The sequence below is a fragment of the Hevea brasiliensis genome, chromosome 16 (assembly GCF_030052815.1).
Source record: "Hevea brasiliensis isolate MT/VB/25A 57/8 chromosome 16, ASM3005281v1, whole genome shotgun sequence".
Classification (NCBI taxonomy): domain Eukaryota; kingdom Viridiplantae; phylum Streptophyta; class Magnoliopsida; order Malpighiales; family Euphorbiaceae; genus Hevea; species Hevea brasiliensis.
Genome location: NC_079508.1, coordinates 47369053 through 47392597, shown reverse-complemented (window position 1 = coordinate 47392597; position 23545 = coordinate 47369053). Strand labels below are relative to the sequence as shown.

The following is a 23545-nucleotide window of genomic DNA, read 5'->3' as shown; positions in this document are numbered from 1 at the left end:
TTTGTATGGGTAAGGGAAAGAGTTAAATGGATGAGGATAGGCAAGATCATACCTTGGTTTTACTTTCCATGTCTAAGTTACAAGCCTCTAAGGACATGCAGCAAGGGCTTGAACAAATTACAGAAAAGAGATGGAGAGATTTAACTCTTAATTGGCAAAATTAGAAGAAAAGAAGTTGGAATTGTTGTTTCTTTGATGGAGTGAACACCATAAAAAACTTTGCAATTTTATAAGGACAAAGGCAAAGCCTCTAATTTATTATTTGCCTAACAAACCTTTGGATGAAGATGCTACCTTGCTTGAACGCAAAGAACATAAATTGTCCTAATGAAATGTTAATAAGAGAGAGAAACTTTCTGAATATCCGTCATCAAAAGCAACTGCTTATGCCTTTTTTGTCACGGAAAGCTGATAGTTCTATCAAAATCTCAGTTTGGCCATTAATCTTTGCTCTATATTTCCAAGGACTCCTCATCCAAAATCAACCCTTCATTGTCTAAAAACTGCTCAACCTTCTCGGCACGGACTGCAGCCTCCTAATTATCCATCCCCATTTCGTGGAACTTCATTACTCTTCCAATAAAAGAAATATTACAGGGAGTTGAAGAGGCATACAAAAAGAACAAGGAAATGCCACACACAAATTTGACAAGCTTCAATGATCGGTATTCCAAAATGCTTCCCTTTACAGTCTAAATGTGTCAAGAATGAATGTCAAGAGCTGCAATATTTGCAATTTGTGATTTGAAATTGAAAGCAATTTGATAGGTTTCTGTGCTATCGTGAGAATATGTAAGTATAGATTTGGGAAAATTGCTTCTGATATTTACTTCAAACCAATAACAATCTACACTATCTACCTTCTCATATATCTGAATCAATCAAATATTTCATTTCAGCAAAAGCTATTAGTCCAATATCAAAACCCATTACAAAATTTACATCAAACTCAAACAAGATCAAGCTGCGCAGCAATTTCATCCAACTGCTTCTTCACACTCAGATCAATCAGCTTAGAACCCGAGATCCCAAATCTTACAGTGAACCCAGCCACCAAGCTAGGGTCAAGCACCGTCTTAATCCTCACGTTCTTAGCTCCGGTGAGTTTCTGCACTTGCTTCGCTATCTGGGCTAAGTGCTGTGACTCCAACTTCACAACAGATGTCACGACCGCAAGCTCAGTATCCGTCAATTTATTGTACACCATCTCGAATTCCTTCACGATATCTTTCACCAAGTCGATGCGCTTGGCATCGACCAAGATGTTCAAGAAATTTGCAGTGTGGGGCTGGAGCTCCGACGACTTAACAATTTCATCCAGCAGTTGGCGCTTCTTCTCGGCGTCGATTGTTGGGTTGGAGAAAAAGTCGTACAATTGCGGATCCGCAAAGAGCTTCTCGATTTTTTCCACGTCGGCGGAGGTCGAGTCTAGAGTGTTGTTCGACTTAGCGACATCAGCCAGGGCTGCCGCGTAACTACCAGCGGCGGTTGCAGCCATTTTCGCTCCGATAGCGCCGCCGCTACGGTGGGTGGAGGCGATGGAAGTGAGTTTGATAGAGGGGAAAGTGGCGGAGAAAGAGATGTTGAGGGGTTTTTGAGACGAAAGGGCTGTTGAGAGTCGTGCAGATGGTGGGATTTTGGACTGGAGGGAAACTGGGGTGTTGAGAAGCGCTGCCATTGCTGCTGATGGTGGTGGTGAGGGAAAGAAGGAGATGTGGAACGAAAGCAAGCAGCTTGCTATGGCTGAGAAGGGAGTTTTTGATAGAATTGTACGGTGGCGGAAGCGTGGTTTATCTTGTGAGGGGATATGGGAGAATCATAGCCAATCAAAGACGAGACGAGGAATTTCACAAAAAGAGTCGTTGACCTGCTGGCCTTAAAGGAGGAGTGAGCATTTGATTGGTTTTAATTTATTATTAATTTTTTAATTTAAATTTAATTTTTAAATTATTTAATTTAATTTTAATTTAATAATTATTAATAAATAAAATTAAATAATTATTATATATAATTAAATATAATTTATAAATTTTTTATAAAAATAAATTAATTTAAAAATCAATTCGATTCAATTTGAATATATTAATTATTATTTGATTTAATTAGATTTAATTAATTTTTTTTTTTTTAAATTAAATTAAATTAAAATAATCAAAATTTTTATAATATAAAATTGAATCACACTAATTGCCGCTCTCATACCTAAGATAGTGTTGGGTATTATAGAATAAAGGTGAAGAATTGAGGAAGTAACCAATTAGATCTTGTGTGCCTATCAATACCTATATTTTAGATTATTACTAAAGTTATAGGAGTGATATATTATGATCAGAGTTAATATCTAAATATTTCAAACTATTTATTGACAGAGTGTCTAGAGTCATATTTAAATTAGGATTCTAACTCATTAATAAGTATCTCGGAATCATTTCTGCGAGATTTCTCACTCCTTAGCTATATATTTAAAGCCTGCTGGACGGACATACTTCAAGCAAATAATATCATGTATAGTTTTTATTATTAATATATTTAGAAAAATATTATAATACATATGATTTAATATTTTTTTTTATTTAGTTAGATAATATTGTATGATAAAATAAATATTAAAATTAATAAAATACACTTTAGTATTTTAAATATATAAATAATTTAAAAATTTTATTTTAATAAAATATTAATTTATAAATAATATTATCATAATGATAATTAAAGAACGAAACGAACCAAAATTTGTCTGTAAAAATTTTTTTTATTTTTATTTTAATTTATTATTATATAATATAAATTTATTTTTATAGAAATAAGGTATAAATATAAATTTTAAATATAATTTTAATTATATATTATTTTTTTAATAATAAAATAATAATAATAATTCCTCACACCCACAATGAATGTTGATCCCCACGGTATGCCTGTTGATCGGTAATTTTTTTTTATTTGCTTAGCGTCATGATTTCTGTAGTATTATTTAGTGTAGTCCCTACAATTTTAGTAAATTTTTTTATTATTCTATTTATTTTTATTAATTTAATTATTAGTTAATAGATTAAAAGGTAATTAATAAGTCTATAAAATTTTAATAATATTACAAATTTAGAAAAGAAAATATTGATAAAACTTATGTATGAAGTAATAATTTACGGTAGAATGAATTAAACTATTTATGAGTTGCTCAAAACTCATATTGATAATTTAGCTTATTGAATAAATTTATGAATAGATTCATAAATAAGTTTGTGAGAAAGCTAATAGCAATAGTTTTCGAAACTCTTTTCATATAATAATTTATTATTTATATAAATATTTTAATTAAAAGAAATAAATTTATTATTAAAATTATGTAAAAAATTTACATTTTAAATTTATAATTTAATTTTTAATAAACTTATATTATACAATAATAAATTCAAATAAAAAAATAAAAAGCCCTTGCTAGAAAACTCGCTTCACCCTGCTACCTGATGGGAAGTCCCGCCCCAATCTCCAACGACCGTGGGGTGAGGTGGAGGAGCAATTCTCACTCTCTCGACTCGTCTCATTATCATTCTTAATTACAAACTCATTTATTAACCTGTGTTAAAAATTTGCGAGTCAGCGTGTTTTTAAAAACATTTATATTAAATATTATTATTTTTAATTGTGATATAATAAAAATAAAAATTACATTTATCAAATATAATTATTTATAATTTTAATTTATTTTTTTTAAATCAACTTAAATATGAAAATAAATTTAAAATAATAACATAAAATTATTTTAAATTATTTTATTTATATTAATTATTAGATAAATTAAAATTTAACCCTATAATTTTTGTGGTGATATGACTTTACCCACTCTCTCTCAGTGAATTTTCTTCGGCCCTTTGTTTCTCTTTTGAATCTTTTGAAAATTTCTCTCTTAAGCCTTTAAATCAATCAATTTCTCTATTGAAACTTTACATCTCTCTTAGAACCTTAAAAAAATAATTAATAAAATTAAATCTTATATAAAACTAATTTATAAATATAATTATATTAAAAATATAAAAAAAATTATTTAAATCCGATTATTTTTGAATTAAAAAAGAAACGCGTTGCGATCACAGTGTACACAGCTGCCCCCATTCCTTTTAACTTTCTTCTCCTGTAGGCAGTAGGCATTGCCGCCGCACAGTTGCTCACTCTCGCAGCGGTAGCCCTTCGGCCAACAAAAACCTTCGGTTCAGCCGTTAATCGTCGGCCGCTTTCTTCCTTGGGAGCTTTCTTTACCGGGCGCTTTCTTCCTCGGGTGTTTCTTCTTCGGGTTCATCTATCTTTCGGCCATTCTCAGCTGGTCGGTTAGTTTACCCAAAATCTAATGGTTGTTCTTCGGTTGAGTTTGAATGTGTTTCTGTCTTTGGTTTGTTTATTGCTTGGTTCGGTTTTGAGCTGATATAATGAAGTGATTTCTGTTGGTTTTGAGTTAATATGATTCTTGTGGCTTTTATTCAAAATTAGGCTACCTTCTTAGTTCTTAAAGTAGCGATTTCTGTTGATATAATGAATTGATTTCTTTTGTTTTTTTTCTTAAGTTAATATGAAGAGATTACAGTAGCCCTTACACTCTTAGCACCTTCGGCATAGCTGCGAACCCATGTTATTTGCTTCTTTAATTCTTTATTTTTACAATTTGTTTTACTAAAAATTCATTGGTAATTCTTTTGTGGACTGCAAAAACGCTGCTGAAGGTGTATTACATATGGTGTTTGCCATATGTATTAAGCAAATCTCTGTATTAAAGCAGCTGATGTGAAGGTTTTCTTAACTTTGATTACAGGCTACTAACTTTGAAGCTTTATTTTTGCTTATATGCTATGAGATATATATATATATATATAGATATATATATATATAATGGTAAATCTTTTATGGATGCAAAAATATGGCTTATTTTCCACCAAATTGACTATCCAAGAATTTGAGTGATTTAATACTTAGAATTTGTCATTTGATGGGCCTATTTTATTTTATTTGTAATGCGTTATAAATTATTTTTAATTTAAAATAGGTATTATAAAAGTTAATCTCAATTTTGAGCTTGTTTTAATTTATTTATCAAGCTCGACATAAATTGAGTTTAAATTTCACTGATTAATATAATAAATGAACTTAAAGTGAGACGTACTCGAATTTAATAAATTTTAAACGAGTCAAAATTCAGTTTGAACTTATTTTAATTTATTTATTAAGCACAACATAAATTGAGTTTGAATTCAGCTAATTAATATAATAAATGAACTTAAAACTTAAAATGAGGCGTAGTCAAATCTAATAAATTTTGAATGAGTCAAAATTGAGTTTGAAATATTAGAGTTTGAGTTCAACTCATTATTTACATTCTAATAAAATTAGATAGGATGGTAAAAGTGTATGATAAAATAAAAATTTGAAGATATTTTTATTTATATTTTAAAACATCTAAATATATGATAAAAATTGCAATTTAGTTTATCATATTTTATTATTTATAATAATTTATGTTTTACTATTTTAATTTATGATACTAATAATAAATTTTAATATAGAAATTATTTTGTTAATAAAAGATTAACTTATTTTTTATTAAAAATAAATTAAGCTTTATTTTTTTCTCATATTTTAGATATTAAAATACTTGTTTTTTATTATATAATAAAAATTATTGTTATTAATTGATATTTAGAGAAAAGGAGGAGAGAAAATTATTTTATTTAATAAATATATCTAACTGCTTGCGGATATGAATATGTCAGAAACCCTGGTAAAACCTCTGCAGAAGCAGGCGAAAAGAAAGCAAGGAGAATGAATAGTCCAAATCCAGTCCACGACGAAGATGATCATGATGAAGGCGAGGTTTTCCTCGACGAGTCTGATATCATCCGCGAAGTTACCGTCGACGACGAAGGTTCTCTCTCTCTCTTTGCTCTGTCTACACATTTTCACTTCCATTTCTGTACCATTTTCTGTTTACAGCTTATCAATTGCTTTTTTCTCGACGCAGATCTTCCCGATGCGGACGATTATGGTGGCTCTGATGATGAAATTGCTGGTATGCAATTTCTTCTTTTCTCCATTTCAATTTCAGTATTTTATATTCCTTGCTCGCTTTTTTGCTTTTTGAATTCCCTCGCTGTTGTTCATGCTGCGCTATATAAGTAATAATAATAATAATAATAATAATAATAATAATAATAATAATAATAATAATAAAGTTGTTTTCTTGTTGTTATTTCAGAAGGAATTGATGACTCTATGCACATATTCACTGGTCATACTGGTAAGTTTGTGGAACTTACATATCTTTTCTTTTAAAGGATTCCCTTTTGTTTTGTTTCTGCTTCTGCTATCTGTAATGAATTGAGATTTAAAAAAAAAAAAAAATTTTAATTTGAAGACGAGACATTTTTTGAAATTATTTATGCGGACAAGCTCAATTCAAATGCATGACTTGTTCACAATTTGTTTATACCTCGAAGAAAGAGTATAACCAAATTTAATAATCACAACATGGCATGCAAGGGAATTTCTTTGCTTGATGTTGAGATTGGAAAGTGGGTTAGGGTTGTTGGTTTTCTTGAATGGCACATAATTTAATTTTCTCTTATTTTATTTTTGTATAATTTTACTATGGAAATTGTGTATGATATAGCTTTAACTCTCATGCATTCTTACGTATCCTTTCTTCCCTTCTTTGCACAGGTGAACTCTATACCGTTGCCTGCAGTCCAACGGATCCTACATTAGTGGCAACTGGGGGCCAGGATGACAAAGGGTTTCTTTGGAAGATTGGTCTAGGAGATTGGGCTTCTGAACTCCAGGGTATGTCCATTTTTTTGTCTCAAAAATGATCACATGTGACTGCCTTCAATTTAGCCAAGATCATTTTCTTCCCCTCATTTCTGAGATGCCAAATGTGTGTAAATATTGTGTCCTGTACATATCATGCACGATGCATCTTAATCATTTTGAAATTTTTATACAGGTCACACTGATTCTGTATCTAGTTTAGCCTTTAGTACGGATGGACTGTTGCTTGCATCTGGGGGGATGGATGGATTTGTCCAAATTTGGGATGCTTCATCAGGAAACTTTAAATATAAATTTGAAAATCCTGGAGGGGAAATTGAGGTGAACTTATTAACTGGACTTAGTGGCACTGTTGTCTGCTGTAATTATTTTGAAATATAAATTGAGTATCAACTATGTGGTTTCTCAGTGGGTCAGATGGCATCCAAGAGGGCATCTTGTCTTGGCTGGTTCTGAGGACTCTAATGCCTGGATGTGGAATGCTGATAAAGGTGCCTTTCTTAATATGTTCTCTGGACATGGCGGTAGGGTCACTTGTGGAGATTTTACCCCTGATGGTATGAAACTATTTGCTTTCATTTTTACTTATCTGTTGTTGTTGTTGTTATTATTGCTGGGCTTTCTTTTTATCTTAAATTTGGTTGATTCCTCTTTAACTTATCTGCCTTCTGCTGCTTGCTTAAGGCAAAACAATCTGCACTGGATCTGATGATGCAACCTTGAGGATATGGAATCCAAGGAGTGGAGAAAATGTTCATGTTGTAAGAGGTATTTCCTTTCATTCTGCTTGAATATTTTTTCTGTTTTTTGTTTTTGTCTTTCAGCTTCGGGTTCTGAAACTCAACTCAACTCAACTAAGACTTTATCCCAAAAAAATCATCTTAACTAGGAAATAAAGTATGCAGGGAATTTTCAAACTTTGAAACAAAATCATCTTGTCATTAAGGAGCCTATAGTCAAACCTGAGTTCAAACTTTAAATAAGAATCATTGGTGCAACCATTCTGTAAATATATTGCATGATAAGGTTAACATTCCTTTTTTTGTATTCATAAGCTTCTTGAACCTAATAAATTCTCCTTTTGTGATAGTTCTTCTGATTTATAGCAAACAGCTGTCATAAAAATAGATGTAACTTGCTTTATTGGGGCTTTATTTCTCTGGTCTGACTGTAATGTTTTTGCTGTTTAGGTCATCCATATCACACTGCAGGACTGACGTGCCTGGCGCTGAGTTCAGATTCTACTCTTGCCATTACTGGTTCGCAGGACAATTCTGTCCATGTTGTGAATATAACAACTGGGAAGGTTTGCTATCTTGTTGCATTTACTATTCTTTTGTTTTTTTTTTTTTTTATTTTACTTTTGTTAATTTTATCTTTGTAATAAAGTTACATCTGCTGTGAGTATTGTGTCTTGGTCATTGCATTGGGTTTCTTATCTTCTATGTTTACTCCTTTAGGTGTTTTTCTTTCCTTTTAAGCGCTGCTTCTGGGTGATTTTTCTGTGGTAAACCGTTGAATTTCCAACTTTTAAAGTGTGGAAGCAATGGTGAAATAAAATTACAGATTAAATCACACACTTAATGATATATGAGTAATATGGTCAGAGTCCCATAGTTAGCTAATTCGCTCAATCCCCCTCAAAACCCAACCAACCGCACAACACCACCCCCTCTCCACTCCCCCTCCGCCTCTCAAGAAACAAAAAAATGGTACCACAATCTGGGATGCACACTCCAGAATGCACTACGCCAGTGTTCCAAAATGCTGCATTATGAGAACTGATTCACTGAAATAGGGGTTCCCATTCTTGATTTCAATTTAATTTTGGAGGTGTTTTTCCATGGAAGAACAGAGGAGGAACAATGCCCAGAAGGAAAAGAAGAAGTTTCTAACGGAAAACAGAGGAGAAACAATGCCCATAAAGAGAAGAAAGAAGAGAAGGGGAAAAAAAACAGATAAGAAGAGGATGGACTCTCCGATTTATCTTTTTATCGTTAGGAGAAAAGAAACAATGCCCATAAGGAGAAGAAAGAAGAGAAGGGGAAAAAAAACAGATAAGAAGAGGATGGAAGCCATGCCAGAGAGGAGGAAGAAGAATCAACACAGGGTGCCAGGGGTGGACTCTCCGATTTATCTTTTTATCATTAGGTGGGATTAGGTGTCTTTGGGAGAGTACATATAATAATGATTAGGTGTATTTAGAAGAGTAAACGTGATTAGGGAAAGTGGAGAGCAATTATGGGATTATTACATTCTAATTTAGTTAAATTTTAAAGAAAGTAGTTTTCATTTGTTAATTACTGAAGCTATCGTATTTCTTAAAGCTTTATGGTGTATGACTGTATAATGATTCAATTTTTCAGTTGGGTACTTTCGTGTAATATTCTTCTTATATGTAAAATTTATGTAATAAAAATCCTAATGAACCAAGTATAATTCACATACCAAATAAGTTTAATTCATGTACCTTGATCTAAATTGGTGTACCAACTAAGCTTACCCCCAACAAACCTTATATCTAGCTAAGTGGCGTACAATGTCCCCTTACTGAGGGGTACTGCATTCCAGGTAACTCTGGTTCTTCCTAAAAAGTTTTATATGGAGTGGCAACGAGCTGGTGTTGTGGACTTGTCGGATAGAGTAGTACTTGGTTCAAATGTAGTCATGCAAAGTGCAGTTTAGCTGTTGGGTGCTGGCCATTCGTGGGCTATCATGTATGCTTGTCTAGGTCTTTTCCCTTGCAACATTCTAGTTTAGCAACTATGTTTTTTGGGATAGTATGATTCTTCTATGGCTATGATCATTTAAATTTTACTCTTTCCAAGCTGATTGTATCACATTTGGATGATTTCCTGTTTTATTTTTGTTTGAGGCTCCTTGTGATGTTTGGATGTATTTTTGGCATGCAATGTTTGCATCCATAATCTCTGTTGTTTGTAACTCACATAAATCATATGGGCAAAATTGCCGCTTTCCACGTGTTTGACTTTATAATTTGATAAAATTGGTGAGAGTGATGACCGTCTATCTACAAACCCTTAATATGCTTGCTTGTTTCCATTAACAGGTGGTTAGTTCTCTGGTTTCTCACTCAGATTCAGTTGAATGTGTTGGGCTTGCACCAAGGTAGAGTCCAAATCTCTGTATCTCTCTATCTTTGTGCATGTGTATGTGTGTGTGCACGCGCACGTGTGCTTGTGATGCAGTATTGGAAGAAAAATCAACTTAGGACACTTAGGAATCTTATTCATTGTATTTATTATTTAATAATTCTATTATTAAGTTTATTATTATTTTTCTAGTTTATTTTATTTAGGATTTCTAATTAGTATTTGATTAGGATTATAAATAATAATAATCTTTTTTATTAAAGAGTAAAATAATAATCTTTTTTATGGCAGTTCCCCTTGGGCTGCAACGGGAAGCTTGGATCAGAAGCTTATCATTTGGGATCTGCAGCATTCATCACCTCGCTCCACATGTGACCATGAGGTCTGTTTTATTTTTTGTTTATCTTTTATATGTTTATTTATAACAAGTTCTTATTGAATTAAACAAGTAACTGCTAAAAGTCATGCTTACGTAAAAGTTTTCAAGAAAAATTGGCAGTCATGTAATTCTGCAATTATAGAAGTCCATGGAAAAAATGTAAATGTAAATAGTTGGTCTTTTGCCCAAGAAACATTAGGCAAAGGAATATGAACGAGTAAAAATCTTTTAGATTACAAGAGAAAAGAAAGATGAATGACCGTAAACCATACAGAACCTGTCCAACAAGATGTACTTCTTTCCCTTTTGACAGGATGGAGTTGCATGCTTGACATGGCTTGGCGCATCTAAATACCTAGCTACAGGATGTTTGGATGGAAAAATAAGAGTATGGGATAGTCTCTCTGGTGATTGCATAAGAACTTTCAGTGGACACGCTGGTGCCATTCAATCTCTCTCTGTGTCTGCTAATCTGGATTTCCTTGTTTCGGCTTCTATTGATGGAACTGCAAGAGTGTTTGAGATTGCAGAGTTTCGGTAAGCAGAGCAAGTTGTTCAATATATGAGATGGAATTCAAAGGAAATTGAAAGGCATATTCCTGTCAAAGACTACAACACAGTGTACTCACTATTTATGCTTAAAAGTAATTAAATAAACACAAAGCTCTCAAGTGTGTTGTATGTTATGTTTATTGATTCATTGTCTGATATCTTTATGCTAATTTTTGCATGTCGAAATTAAGTTTTGAGAACAGACTGAGAAAGTATGGCTTTCATCCTTATCATCTGAACAAATTGATAAAAACTGACTTGAATATTATCTCATTCGTGCATGCTTAAAACTTATAAAGAAAAATTGATGGTTACCTATTTTTTAATTATAATTGAAAACTTTGTATCTTGCAAACGGAAGGATAAAATTAGAAATTATCAGTTTATCATGGAATTCAGCCGTAATCCAGATCCGAGACGGGGGCTTCATAAAGGACTAAGCCAGTCTGATGATGTTAAAATTCTTGCCAACCCAACCAACCGAGTTGGTGCCAAACAGTCCATAAGATTAATTCTGGAAAAAGCAATTATTATTATAATTAAAAACCAATTCATTATTCGACAACCTCAAAGCCTGGAACGAATTCAATGAATGCCTTCCAATCGTAATGCCTTAAATATATGTATATTTTAAATTCAATATATGTATATTTTAAATTCAACAATTATTTCTGCTTATCTATAAGCTATCTATTGGTTTATCATACCATGATAATATACAATTTCTCCATGAGGAGGATATATCAGCATTCAATTTAGAATGATCTTGTTTTTTGGGTATGCATGCCTTCGACTGGCACTTGAACTCAGATTTCACAGCCTTAAAAATGATTTTATGGTGATTTACTATTTGGATCCTAGATTTTTATTGATATTATAATTTAATTTCTGTATTTTTTAAATTTATGGATATAGTTCCTTATACTTCTATCAAAATTAAAGATTTTTCTATCAAATATTGTCATTAATTTAAATAATCAAATAAATATACTCTTTATTCGGTTAAGGAAAATTTACTATTTGATCCCTTGATTTTAGCTAATATTATAACTTGATCCTATATTTTAAAATTGAACGGCTTAGTCCTTATATTTAAAAATTACTAAAATTATTAGAATTTGCTTTTTGTTTTTCTTATTAACTTTGTTCTTATTTAAATTTTTTTATAGAATAGAAAGAAATAATTTATTTGATAATAATTAATTTTAATTAAAAGAAAATATAAGTAAAAAATTAAATGGTTTAATTTTCAAAATAAAATGATCAAATTGTAATATCGGTCAAATCTTAAAGGTTAAATAGTAAATTTCTCTTAATTAAATAAAAGGTATAGTTGTCTTTTAAACAAAGTACAATATTAGATAGAAAGACCATTGATTTTAATGGAAGCACAAGTAAGGAACTAAATCATTAAATTTCAACAGAGATCAAATTGTAAAAATAATAAATTACCCAAAGCTTTAATACCAACCTTTTCCTGATATATATATATATATATATAGCCGTCTGCCTACACTATCAAAGAGATGAGTGAACTAGGCAGGCCATGAAAAACTAAAATAGGCTGGTAGTGCTAAGAAAACAAAAATTTTGTCAACACACCCCAGCTTAAAATTCATGGCCTATAAACTATAAAATTCATTGACACTATTAAACTCATTATCAATGAATGTGCTTGCATTTATCCAAGACCAACCCTTTGCCTTGAAAAAAGACCATCTTCTAAGTAACAAAGAATCCTAGAGAGAAGAGAAGTAACTGTTGCAACTCCTTGTAAGATATCGCAAAATTCTCTTAAAAAAATCAAACACCACCAAATCTACCAATATCAGCTTTGCATTTTGCAGTTGCAACCACTTGTAAGATGTTTCTAAGGTAAATGTCTCTAAGAGAAATCAAACACCAAAAAAAGTCTTACCAATTTCAGTTTTATTGTCTGCACATATATCACTTTTGCAGTCTGCATTTTAGATAATTTCAGCTAAGAACCAATATTCCTTTAAAATAAACAAACTTTTCTACACTCCATATTTGGGTTGAAGTTTATTAAAAGATGAGAACATTCACATAATTAAGACTTGAGAGCAAAACAATATAATGGTTTGAATAACACAGGATCGAGCAACCTTTGTCACGCATGTAACATGTTATTATTAAAAATGAACAAAAAAAATGATCTATTAAAAATTTAAACATAACAGACAGCAAGAATAATATGGAAGGGTTAATATATTTGATAATCATGTTAGGAGTGTAAATATTCATTGATGTAACTAAAGAATTATTAAAGAGAAACAGTTCGCCTGTAAAGTACTTCATCATCACTCTCATCTTCCTCATCTGACACAACCTCAAAGCCTGGTAGTTCTAACTTCCCACCCATACAGAATGATGGACCCTGATTTTCTGAATCAATATAATCACCTTGCAATCTTTCCTCAAATCTCTGGTCACTACAGTTGAGGAACCAATTCATTGAACACCTGAGCCCCTTGCTTTGCAGCCTCTGGTATCTTGGCTTGATTCTGGATTCCAGGCTATATGTAAAATATTCAGGAAAATCCACAAGTTCATTCAAAGGCCTCCCCATTTCACTCTTGAAAAAGTAATAGCTGTTCTTCATGAGTGGTACTCGCAATGCAACTAACTGCGGACATTTTACAACCATCTTTGCTACATCCTCAGATGGGATTCCTCGCCCCAAAAGAAACTGTACTGGTTTCATAATCACATGTTGGTTAAGGCTAGCAATCTGTGGCATCTTTTCTATCACTTGTGCAAACCCATCAGGATCAATCTTGAGCTTCAAGTTGAAGAAATACTGCTGTGAAGATAGCTTAGCCTTTAAAGGCAACCCAAGAATCTGTGGATACTGTGCTATAACTGAAGGTAGTGATTCCCTTCTTATGCCAAAACTAATTAAACAATCCGCATTTGGCTTAACAGTCTCTTCAAGATCATATCCAAGAACATAAGTCCGCTTCTCCAGCATCCTAGCCACTATTTTCTTCGGCAAACCCAAAGCAACCAAATAATCAACAAGTGGCTTAATTGTAGTCCCTACTCTCATCCCTAGAAAGTATGGAAATTGTGTCACCATTGGTCCAATATCTCTAGGATTAACGCCAATGCTTACAAGATAAGCCACAGAAGTACTCATTGTTCCTTCAAGCTTAAAGCCAAGAAGCTCAGGATATTTTTGCAGAACATACCCAATATCCTGTTTCTCCACATCTAGCCCACGAAGAAATTTAACAACTGGCATAAGCTCAACAACAACACTTGCATGCAACACTTGTGGATAGTTCTTAACAAACTCCCCTAGTTTAGACCTACTAATGCCAATCTTTTCCAAGTACCCAAACACAGGTATCATGTTTTTCCGCACACTGCATCCTAGGATTAAAGGGTACTCATTAAAATCATCAATGGTTAATCCCAACTTCTGCAAGAACTCAACACGCTCCTTCATCACCTCAACTGTTGACGGCAGTTCTAGGTTTTCCAATTCATCAGGAATTATCCCCAAAGACTTAAGGTAATCACATATTATAACACGATTAACCAGCTTCTCTCTCTTGCCTTGGACCACACCCCAAGTGACCGAAGGCATCTCATACTCGGGGAACTTAGAGGACTGTGTTGAAAATGAAAAACCAAATGGTAAAACCCTAAAAGAGCCATCAAATTGAGGGTTTTGGGGACATGGGTCTATTGGGGTTTTGATTAACAACGATACTGAAGAGGGTTTTGCACAAAATTGTTGTGGAGCAATAGCATTGTTGAATAAGATTAAAAATTTTCTTCTTCTAAGCAAGTACAAGCTCATGTTATTTAAAATGGAATCCAAACTAAAGATGTATAAAGCGAGGAGAAAACTGAGTTGAACTTAATGAAAGCAAGAATCTGGTGCTGCTTCTTTTGAAGATACTTGTATTCAACTGAAACAGAACAAGAGGATTACCTCATTTTTGCAGTGTGATAAGCCGAACAAATCGCCAGAGGTGCGAAGTGAGAATTCGCCGGCGGCTGATAAATTTAAGAGTGAAGTTTTGGGCTTTGCCATCAGAGTGTTAATGTAACTGGGAGGTGGATCAAGGCCTCTATATAGGCGTGGACATGGCCTGCAGCCCAATATCTAACATGAGCTCTGCTCTGAAAAATTAAGGACCTGTTCGGTATTCAGTATGTTTTTAAATTTTTTTTTAATTTTGATTTTCAATTGAAAAAGAAATTTATATAATTAAAATATTTTTTTTTACTTTAAAATATAAAAACAAGTTATTGCAGCTCATGAAAATTATAAAAAAAAAATTCTTAATTTCATTGTTAGTTTTCTAAAAAAATAATTTATTTAAAATTTAATAAAAACAGAAAATATAACCATACTAAACATCCCCTGAGAAACCATGTCCATGTTTTAGCTCTTCAAGGATCGCAATAAAATTTTTTAATATTGTTAAATTGTTATTTTTTTTTTAATTTTCTATTAATGAATATTCTTCAATTAAAAATTTTAAAAATTTAATTAAAACAGTTAAAATCAATTTATTAAAATTTATCTTAATTGAATTAAAACTATTCAATTTGATCAATTCAAAATTACATTTTTTAAAATTAAAAAAATAACAATTAAAATGGAAACCAAAGTGAAATAAATTAAAATTAAAATTAAGATTAAGGAATGGCAATGAGTGAGTCAAGGATGGGCATTGCTTCTTCTGTCCTTTCTCTACGTGAGTTTTGGGGTCGAGACGGAGACTGACTCATCGGAGAGTAGGATACGACAAGTTTTTCATAAAGACTTTTCTTTTAATTTTTTTATTTTATTATATAATATAAATTTATTTATTAAAAAATAAGTTATAAGTTAAAAATATAAATTTTAAACATAATGTTAGTAATATACTTATATTTTCTGTTAAAATTATAATATTTAAATATATAAATATTAATAAATAAATCATTTTTAATAAAAAAATAATAATACATTATTGTATGGGATAGATTACAGAGATTTAGATAAAGAAAAAGTCTTTTCATTTTTACTTCTCGTAATATTAAAATTAAAATAAAATAAAATAAATTAATTGAGTTTAAAAACAATTACCATCATATAATATCGAGAAGCCAAGAACAAGCAAGCACTCTTTTATGATTTGTGAACAGTGAGAAGTAGCATTGGCAAAAAGGGTAAGAAATAGGAGCACTAGACAAGACAAGGCCATAATAAGTTCATTTAAACCCAAGTTCTGACCTTCACGTTTAGGGCAGGTCTTATTCAATTGGTCTCACTTCCATCAATTGAATTCCTCCTTCTATGCTACTTACCCGTGAACTCCTCCATAGAAAAACTCTTCAATAAATATAAACACTTTATAAATTTATTTATTAAATATTGACTACGAGAATCGAATCCATGATAATATAGTAGGAGTATAAAGCTACGATTACTCGATTTAACTCTCATACTTCAAATTGCTAGATTTTTATGCTAGTGATATAGTCCGCTCAAAATTGAGTTAATTGGTTAGAAGGTTCGATTAAAGAATTAATTGATCAGAAAGCTCAGTCAAAGAGTTAATTAATTAAAAGGTTCGGTCAATGAATCAATTGGTTAGAGGGCCTATTCAAAGAGTCGACACAATGGTGAAGGAATCAAAAGATTATAAGAGTCGGCCGAATATCAGATTGCTCAGACTGCATAGGAAGCATCTCAAACTATTTGATGATTGGATGCTTGGACAGATCACCCGAGAAACAACAAAACTGAACGCCATTAGCCGACAAAAAGAGCTGGTTTGCAAGGAGCGCGCATTTAATGACAACCGTACTCGTCTAGAATCTTAAGATCACATCCGAACAATTCAAGATTTTGAAAATTACTTCCAATGATCATCTAAGGCTTCAACCTATTTATATCAAAATAATTGCACATATAAGGTACACTTACTCTATCTAAATTTTTATTTAACATTGCTCTTATTATTTTTAGAAGTCTCGCAATCAAATACTAATTTAAGCGTCGAAATGGCTGGTAATAAACCATCGACATCACCCTTATTTCTTGTGTTACAGGGCTACATCATCATCAAACTGCTCAAAGAAGACTCACAGCAACATTAACTAACTAGTTGTGATCGTATTGGCAAGAAATTAATGGTAGACTGAGTAACTAGCTTGATAAGTAAGATGTAATCTATTTCCAAATGTTTCTAATACTGAATACAACTTTTAAATATATATGTAGTAAAGTTATATATATGTTCATTAAAAGTTTTTAGGGTTTTTTTTTTTTTTATGTACTCACCAAGACATGTGAAACCCTATTCAAAGGATGGCCGAGCATCAAGTGAAGTGTTTCAGGTGTACCTTCTTCAACATTAAAAACCATACCCATTTTCATCCTCCATATATATATCATAACCCTAGCTTGCTAGTCCTTCATGATCAAATCCATCCTCCTTTCTTATCGCTTCTTGCCTTTCTTTCTTTTGCTTTCTAATGGTATTTCTCTTCAAATTTCTCTAATTTGTGTAGTGTAGTTGTTATAAGAGAAGAGACATGAAGCTCTTTCTTGGAGCCCACAAATCTTTCCTTCTTCTGCTTCTTTTCTTGGCGTTCATTGTTGGGAAATCCCTCCAAACTCATCGTTGTAAGTGCAACATATAACATTGTTCTTGAATTAGAAATTTAATTTTGTATGTTATTTTTTTTTCTTAAAAAGTAATTGAATATCCATTTATTTAATTAAGTTCATTTCAATTTTTAACATATTTCAGTCAGTTTTCACAAACAAGTTACACTAAATAGCAATGATGATAAAGGTCATGTAATTCTACCAGGTTTGTCAATCAAAAAATTATTATTATTTAAAGTCGACCTATTATGAATATGTGATATAATATGCATAAATAGTGAATTCAATTTTGAGTCCATAATGAATTGAATTTAGTATAATTATTTTCCTTGTTAATTTAATTTCCTCATAAATCATAATAATAATTAATGTGATATGCTTAATTAATGAGATGAGATATGGTGATTAGGGTTTCTGCTGTGCGTGAATTTTACAGCAAGGAGCAAGAGAAGAACAAAGGATGGAAGTATATCCAACTGGGTCGAGCTTGCCTGACTGTTCTCATGCTTGTGGGCCTTGTGTTCCGTGCAAGAGGGTGATGGTGAGCTTCAAGTGCTCCATTGGAGAGTCTTGCCCCATTGTTTACATTTGTTTGTGTAAAGGGAAATACTACCATGTCCCTTAAGCTTGACAGAAATTAATGGAATAGTTCCATCTTTGGAGGTATTTTAGAATTAGTTTGGTAGGTTATTATATATGGGCTTGTATTTTTGAGACAAGTATTATTATTACTTCCTATACAGGGATAGTAATGAGTTAGGTTTTTATGAATATTTAATCAGATCGAATCCTAATAAGATAGATTTGTATAGTATATGATGAGGATTGGGACGGATTCGATTTTGAAAAATAATAATCATGACGGGTTCGAGACAAATTTAGATTTTATATATTGGTTATCTGTTATCCGAATCCATTTATATAAATACTTAATTAAATATAAAATATATTTTTTATAATAATATTTATATATTTTTATATATTTTATTTTATATAAAATAGAATCTAAATATTTTATGAAATTATTAAAATTTTAAAATATAAATTATTAATAAAAATAAATTTTTTATGTATGTTATTAATTAAAATATATAAAACTAAACAGATTAAGGTAGTTGTAAATAAATTTTAATTGGGTTCAGGACAAATTTAAATTTTAAAAATGTTAATCAAATTCAAATTTAGATAAAGTAATTTTTGTGGGTACTCTACTCATTACCATCTCACTCTTATATATGATTTATGTGCATATGGAAAAGAGGATTGAAAGATTAGAAGAGGAGAAGTTTGTAAATAGTAGAATGAGTTTTTTTTAACCTTATTATGGATTGGAATTGAGTTTTGGATTTTTTTATTATCATTTTTTATTATCTAAAGTAGATAAGCATACACAGGCTTAGAGAGATAACACGTTCTTTAAGAAAATTATGACAATTTTATCATGATAATTATTATTATTATTATTATTATTGCCTAAACTTAGTCTATTATAAATTAAAAATATAAATTTATGAAACTCATATATTTAATAGATGAATCCCATCATATATTGTGTGCATTAAGTTTATGGTGAATCAAGAAAAATCATATTATTAATCCTTCATTGTTTATGGAGGGCTATCAAAGTTGTGAGATATCCCGATTAATGCTTTCAGTGCAATTTACAAATCAACAAATGTGAACCAATATAATAGGGTTAGTTTAGTTGATAAGAAGGAACTTAATAATCAGTGTTTCATTCTACTAAAGATTACTTAGGGTCTGTTTGGATGATGTGAGGAAAGAGTAAATAATAGAAGGGTAAGAAATGGTAAGGAAGGGGAAGGATAAGGAGAGTTACAATAAAAAAAATCTCATGTTTGAGAATGACTAAATTAATGGAAATGTAAGGAGAGATTATGTATATTCTTTATGTTTGAAAATAGGTGAAGGAGAAGTAAAATTAAAGAGTGTAAAAATAGAAATATTCATTACTATACTCTCTCCCTCTTTAACCCCCCCCCTCCCCTTACACCCCAATATGGAGTGTAAAAAAAATTGAGATTTGAGGGGTAAAGGAGGGTAAGATTTACTCTTACTTGCCCTTACCACCCATTAACTCACCTCTTCCCAAACAATGATAAAATAATTAATTATCCCTCCTTACCTTTATTTACCCCTCCCTCACCCTCACCCTCACCCTCACCCTCACCCAAACAGACCCTTAAGAATCCTGAATATAAATGGCGGGTGTGAGGTAATGCATCTTTAAAATCACCCAAAAAGAAAACTTACAGCCTGTTTAACATTGAATTTTGAGATGATGCTTCTTTAAAATCGCTCAAAAAAAAAACTTATAACCTGTTTGGCATTGAGTTTTGCAGGTTGAAACTATTTTTTTAAATAAAAGCACCATTTTATATGCTATTAAAAAAATAGTTTAAAAAAACTATTTTATTATTTTAGTGTTCTTACGACTAAAACGGATCAAATTTAATTTTTAATTATTTTTTAATACTCTCTAACTAGTATATTTTAAAAAAGTGATTTTCTCAACAGCAGTTTCAACAGTAATGCCAAACGGGCCCTTAGTCTCTTTATTTGAAAAGTGACTAAAAATATTTCTAAATGTAAATTAAAATATATATATATATATGTATAGATTAGTATTAAATGTAGCGATAAAACTTACTGTATTTTCAAGAGGGAAAACTAAAATTTATTATTAAATAAAATATTATTCGGAACCCAAAGACAATAAAGGGCACAAATAAATGGGGTGTGCTCTGCTCTGTATAGGAGACAAAATGCCTAATGTAATTTCCAATGATGAAATTAAAGGGCATATTCTAAGTATCTAACCCAGCTGGTTAATTAAATTCCACCAAAATTCTTACTGGTCCTTGAACTTTCAGGCTTCAGCCCATTTATAACCTTCCCTTCTCTGTCTTTTTCCATATAAATACAATCCATATTTAGTCAATTTTGCACTCCAAAGTCTTCCATTTTTGCTTTTCTTTTCATCACCAACATTTCTACATTTTATTTTAGGTTGAGTTTTCTTCCTTTGAATATTAGATTCTTGCCTTTCTATTTCGGAATTTTGGGCTTAATATTCTATTATATTAGTTATTCATCTTAATAATTTTAGGTTCTTGTGTTAGACTTAAGAGATTAAATGTTTACGCTAATTAATAATTATATTTATATATTTTAATTTTAATTAATAAAGGATAAAACCTTTAAAATTAAAAATAATTATACCGTACCTTCAAAATTTATAACAATAAAATGTAGATTTTTTTTTCTTTACAAAAAAATATTATATTTTTTTTTGTTAATAAATTTTAAATTCCTCCCAATTGATTTTGAGATTTGAATATAGTTACTCACAATCTTGAAGGTTTACCAAACACAATTTTAGATTTTCTTAAAAAATTTCAAAATTAAATATATTAGAATTTTTTTTTTTACTTTATATATATTATTCTATCCCTTATTTATTTGGACTGTAAGGTCAATTCGTTTACAAGTCAATAACGGACAGTCTATGGACCATTTTTCGCGTTGAAATAAAATGTTTTTTTTTTTTTACTCTGATCAAAATTATAAATTAGTCAATGATTTTACGGATTCGACTAATTTAAAATTAGAATAAACTGAAATTAAAATTGATGGTCTAATTTACCTATTTGGTTTGATTCAAATTGTCAATTAATTTTTAAAAAATATTTAATTATTAAATTATCTCAATTTAAATATAATTAAGATCAAAATCAAAATGAAAACTAACATCAAATTAAAATAATGAGGAATCAAAATCATAAAAATCGACCCATGACCAACCTACGTATTATATGCCAAGCCAAAAATTATGGAGTAAATTTCTTTAAGGCGATCCTTCGGGATCTCACCTCGAATGTGGAGTGTGCGTATATTTGGGTTATATAAAAATAAAGATTCCCTCAAAATTATAATGATTTTGAGTTGTGGTCCATTTTTGTCCCTGACCCAAGTGTGTGTATGTCTTTACCTCATAAAAGGAAAAAAAAGTAGGCCTTATTACCGTTTTGGAGTAGCCGATGTGGTTAGGGCCTTGGTTGATGTCCCATGTGAGACGTGCCCATAGACTGATCCTTTAGAATCCCACATCAGATGTTGGAGTGTGCGTATGTTTAGGTTATATAGAAATAAAGATCCCTTCAAAATTATAATAATTTTTGAGGTGTGATCCATTTTTATCCCTAATTCAAGTGCGTGTGTGTCTTTGCCTCGTAAAAGAAAATTTTCTTTGAGGCATTTTTATCTTTTTTATTTTCAGGATCTAAATTTTTTATTTTTTTAATTATTAGATCAGATTTTAAATGCCCATTTCGATTTGAAAATTTCTTCCTGATATATATATATATATATATATATATATATATATATATATATATATATATATATATATAATGGCAAGCTATATTGGGTTTGTCAACCTGAGTTTCCATTTGGAAAATGGAAAGCTAGCTAGACTCAATTTTCTTATATGGGAGCCACCATTTATATGAAATATTACATTATTCAAGTCAATGTTTTAGCCTGAGATACTAGAAAGTTGACTGCTACATATTTGCTATTCCATCTCATGGAGTTTTTATTTATTTATTTATTTTTACCCATATGTAGGAATACAATAATTATACATTAAAATACGTATATTCAAACAAATCAATTAATATTTAATTAAGTGCCTATTTTATAATAAAAGAGATGGAAATATTATTTTAATCCGCTGTTATGAGGAAAACTTTACAAACCTTAATGTTTCTTTAATAGAAAATAACTTTAAATACATTTTTAATTTTTAAAAATTAATGCGAAATTCACCTCAAATAAAGCTGAATGATAAAAAAAATTAATATAATCATCCTAATTAATTTGAGATTAAATATTTAAATTTTTTGCCTATTTTAGAATGCATAAAGGTCAAAAATTTAAATTCTCATGGCTTTCTTTTTTTTTAAAAAAATAATAATAAACTATAAAAAAATATGTATAATTAAAATAGTAACTCAACAGTAACTAGAATATAGTTTTATCTCTTCAATTATTATTATTTTTTTTTAATGCTATAAGTGTTCAATGATTTGATTTTTCAATTATAATTCAAGTGTGCTCTCTCCTTAATATAAAAAATGGGCCAATGTGTAATTCTCCTTAAACAAATCTCATGATTATTAAAGTTTAATTCATTTATATAGAGATTTTAATTCATACTATTAGAATAAAAGGTTAAGAGTTATAAATTAAATAGGACAGATCTATTTTATATTATATACATAATTTGAAAGAAGAAATTGGCCATCAAACTTGAAAAGGCAAAATGTTAATTTAAACTTTTTAAGCTATACTAAATAGTCATATAAATTTTTAAAGTATTTCAGAATCTAATTAAACTCTTTAAGTTAAAAAAAATAAAATAAGTATTTTAATTTTTAAAAATACATTAAATAAACTCTTTGGTAGAAATAAACCCTTAAGTTTATAAAAATAAATAAAAAAAGATTGATCTACAATTTTTCTATAATATAAATCCAACTATGGACGTGCACGAAGATTTTATAGTGCACAGAGTCTTCATCAGTAATTCTACATATCTGATTTGTAACATTTTGATAGATATTTGTTGCATCCTAGAGCAGATTGATGAATTGTTATTTATTAGGTTCAATAAACTTTCCTTCAAAAACTATGATGAAAATAATCAACCTTAGAGAGGTTTCTTGAATAATTCGATAAAGAATGACTCATTAGTCTACCATAAGATGTAACAAATACAGAGATGTTGCAAATCAAATACGCAGGATTGCTAGTAAGAACCTATGCACTAGAAGATTTTCATGTACGGCATTGACTAGATTTATATTATAAGCAAATTATAATTATTTTTTTTAATTTATTTTTAAAAGTTAAATGACTTATTTATCTCAAAATAATAAAATAATTTATTTAATATATTTTTAAAATTTAAAAAATTTATTTAATCTTTTTTAAACTGTAAATGCTTATTTGGATCTCGAAATA

At 30.4% G+C, this 23545-nt stretch overlaps 3 protein-coding genes across 4 annotated transcripts; 1 reads left to right on the top strand and 2 right to left on the bottom strand.

Moving 5' to 3' along the window:
* Positions 1-803: 803 nt before the first annotated feature.
* Positions 804-1882, bottom strand: LOC110672114 (ATP synthase delta chain, chloroplastic). Its single transcript, XM_021834798.2, has one exon. The coding sequence runs from the start codon at positions 1676-1678 to the stop codon at positions 950-952; it is 729 nt and encodes a 242-aa protein (XP_021690490.2). The 5' UTR covers positions 1679-1882; the 3' UTR covers positions 804-949.
* Positions 1883-4096: 2214 nt separating this feature from the next.
* On the top strand, positions 4097-11059 carry LOC110642949 (uncharacterized). 2 transcript variants are annotated; one of them, XM_021795164.2, is made up of 12 exons: positions 4097-4321; positions 5760-5911; positions 6008-6055; positions 6242-6283; positions 6706-6825; positions 6989-7134; positions 7223-7370; positions 7498-7581; positions 8004-8119; positions 9884-9942; positions 10218-10308; positions 10619-11059. In XM_021795164.2, the coding sequence occupies exons 2-12, from the start codon at positions 5809-5811 to the stop codon at positions 10844-10846; spliced, it is 1185 nt and encodes a 394-aa protein (XP_021650856.1). In that variant the 5' UTR covers positions 4097-4321; positions 5760-5808; the 3' UTR covers positions 10847-11059. The 2 variants fall into 2 exon arrangements, with proteins under 2 accessions (XP_021650856.1, XP_021650849.1); XM_021795157.2 differs by having other exon boundaries at positions 4097-4325.
* A 2009-nt stretch (positions 11060-13068) lies between these two features.
* Positions 13069-14916, bottom strand: LOC110655292 (transcription termination factor MTERF4, chloroplastic). Its single transcript, XM_021811538.2, has one exon. It carries the CDS (start codon positions 14684-14686, stop codon positions 13142-13144), a length of 1545 nt encoding a protein of 514 aa, XP_021667230.1. The 5' UTR covers positions 14687-14916; the 3' UTR covers positions 13069-13141.
* Positions 14917-23545: the final 8629 nt, after the last annotated feature.

Bases quoted from the DNA above. Each gene is read 5' to 3' on its own strand.
- LOC110672114 (XM_021834798.2), bottom strand. From the start codon at position 1,678: ATGGCAGCGCTTCTCAACACCCCAGTTTCCCTCCAGTCCAAAATCCCA.
- LOC110642949 (XM_021795164.2), top strand. From the start codon at position 5,809: ATGAATAGTCCAAATCCAGTCCACGACGAAGATGATCATGATGAAGGC. The intron at 6,056-6,241 runs GTATGCAATTTC...TTGTTATTTCAG, and splicing joins CTCTGATGATGAAATTGCTG to AAGGAATTGATGACTCTATG. The intron at 6,284-6,705 runs GTAAGTTTGTGG...TTCTTTGCACAG, and splicing joins CATATTCACTGGTCATACTG to GTGAACTCTATACCGTTGCC.
- LOC110655292 (XM_021811538.2), bottom strand. From the start codon at position 14,686: ATGAGCTTGTACTTGCTTAGAAGAAGAAAATTTTTAATCTTATTCAAC.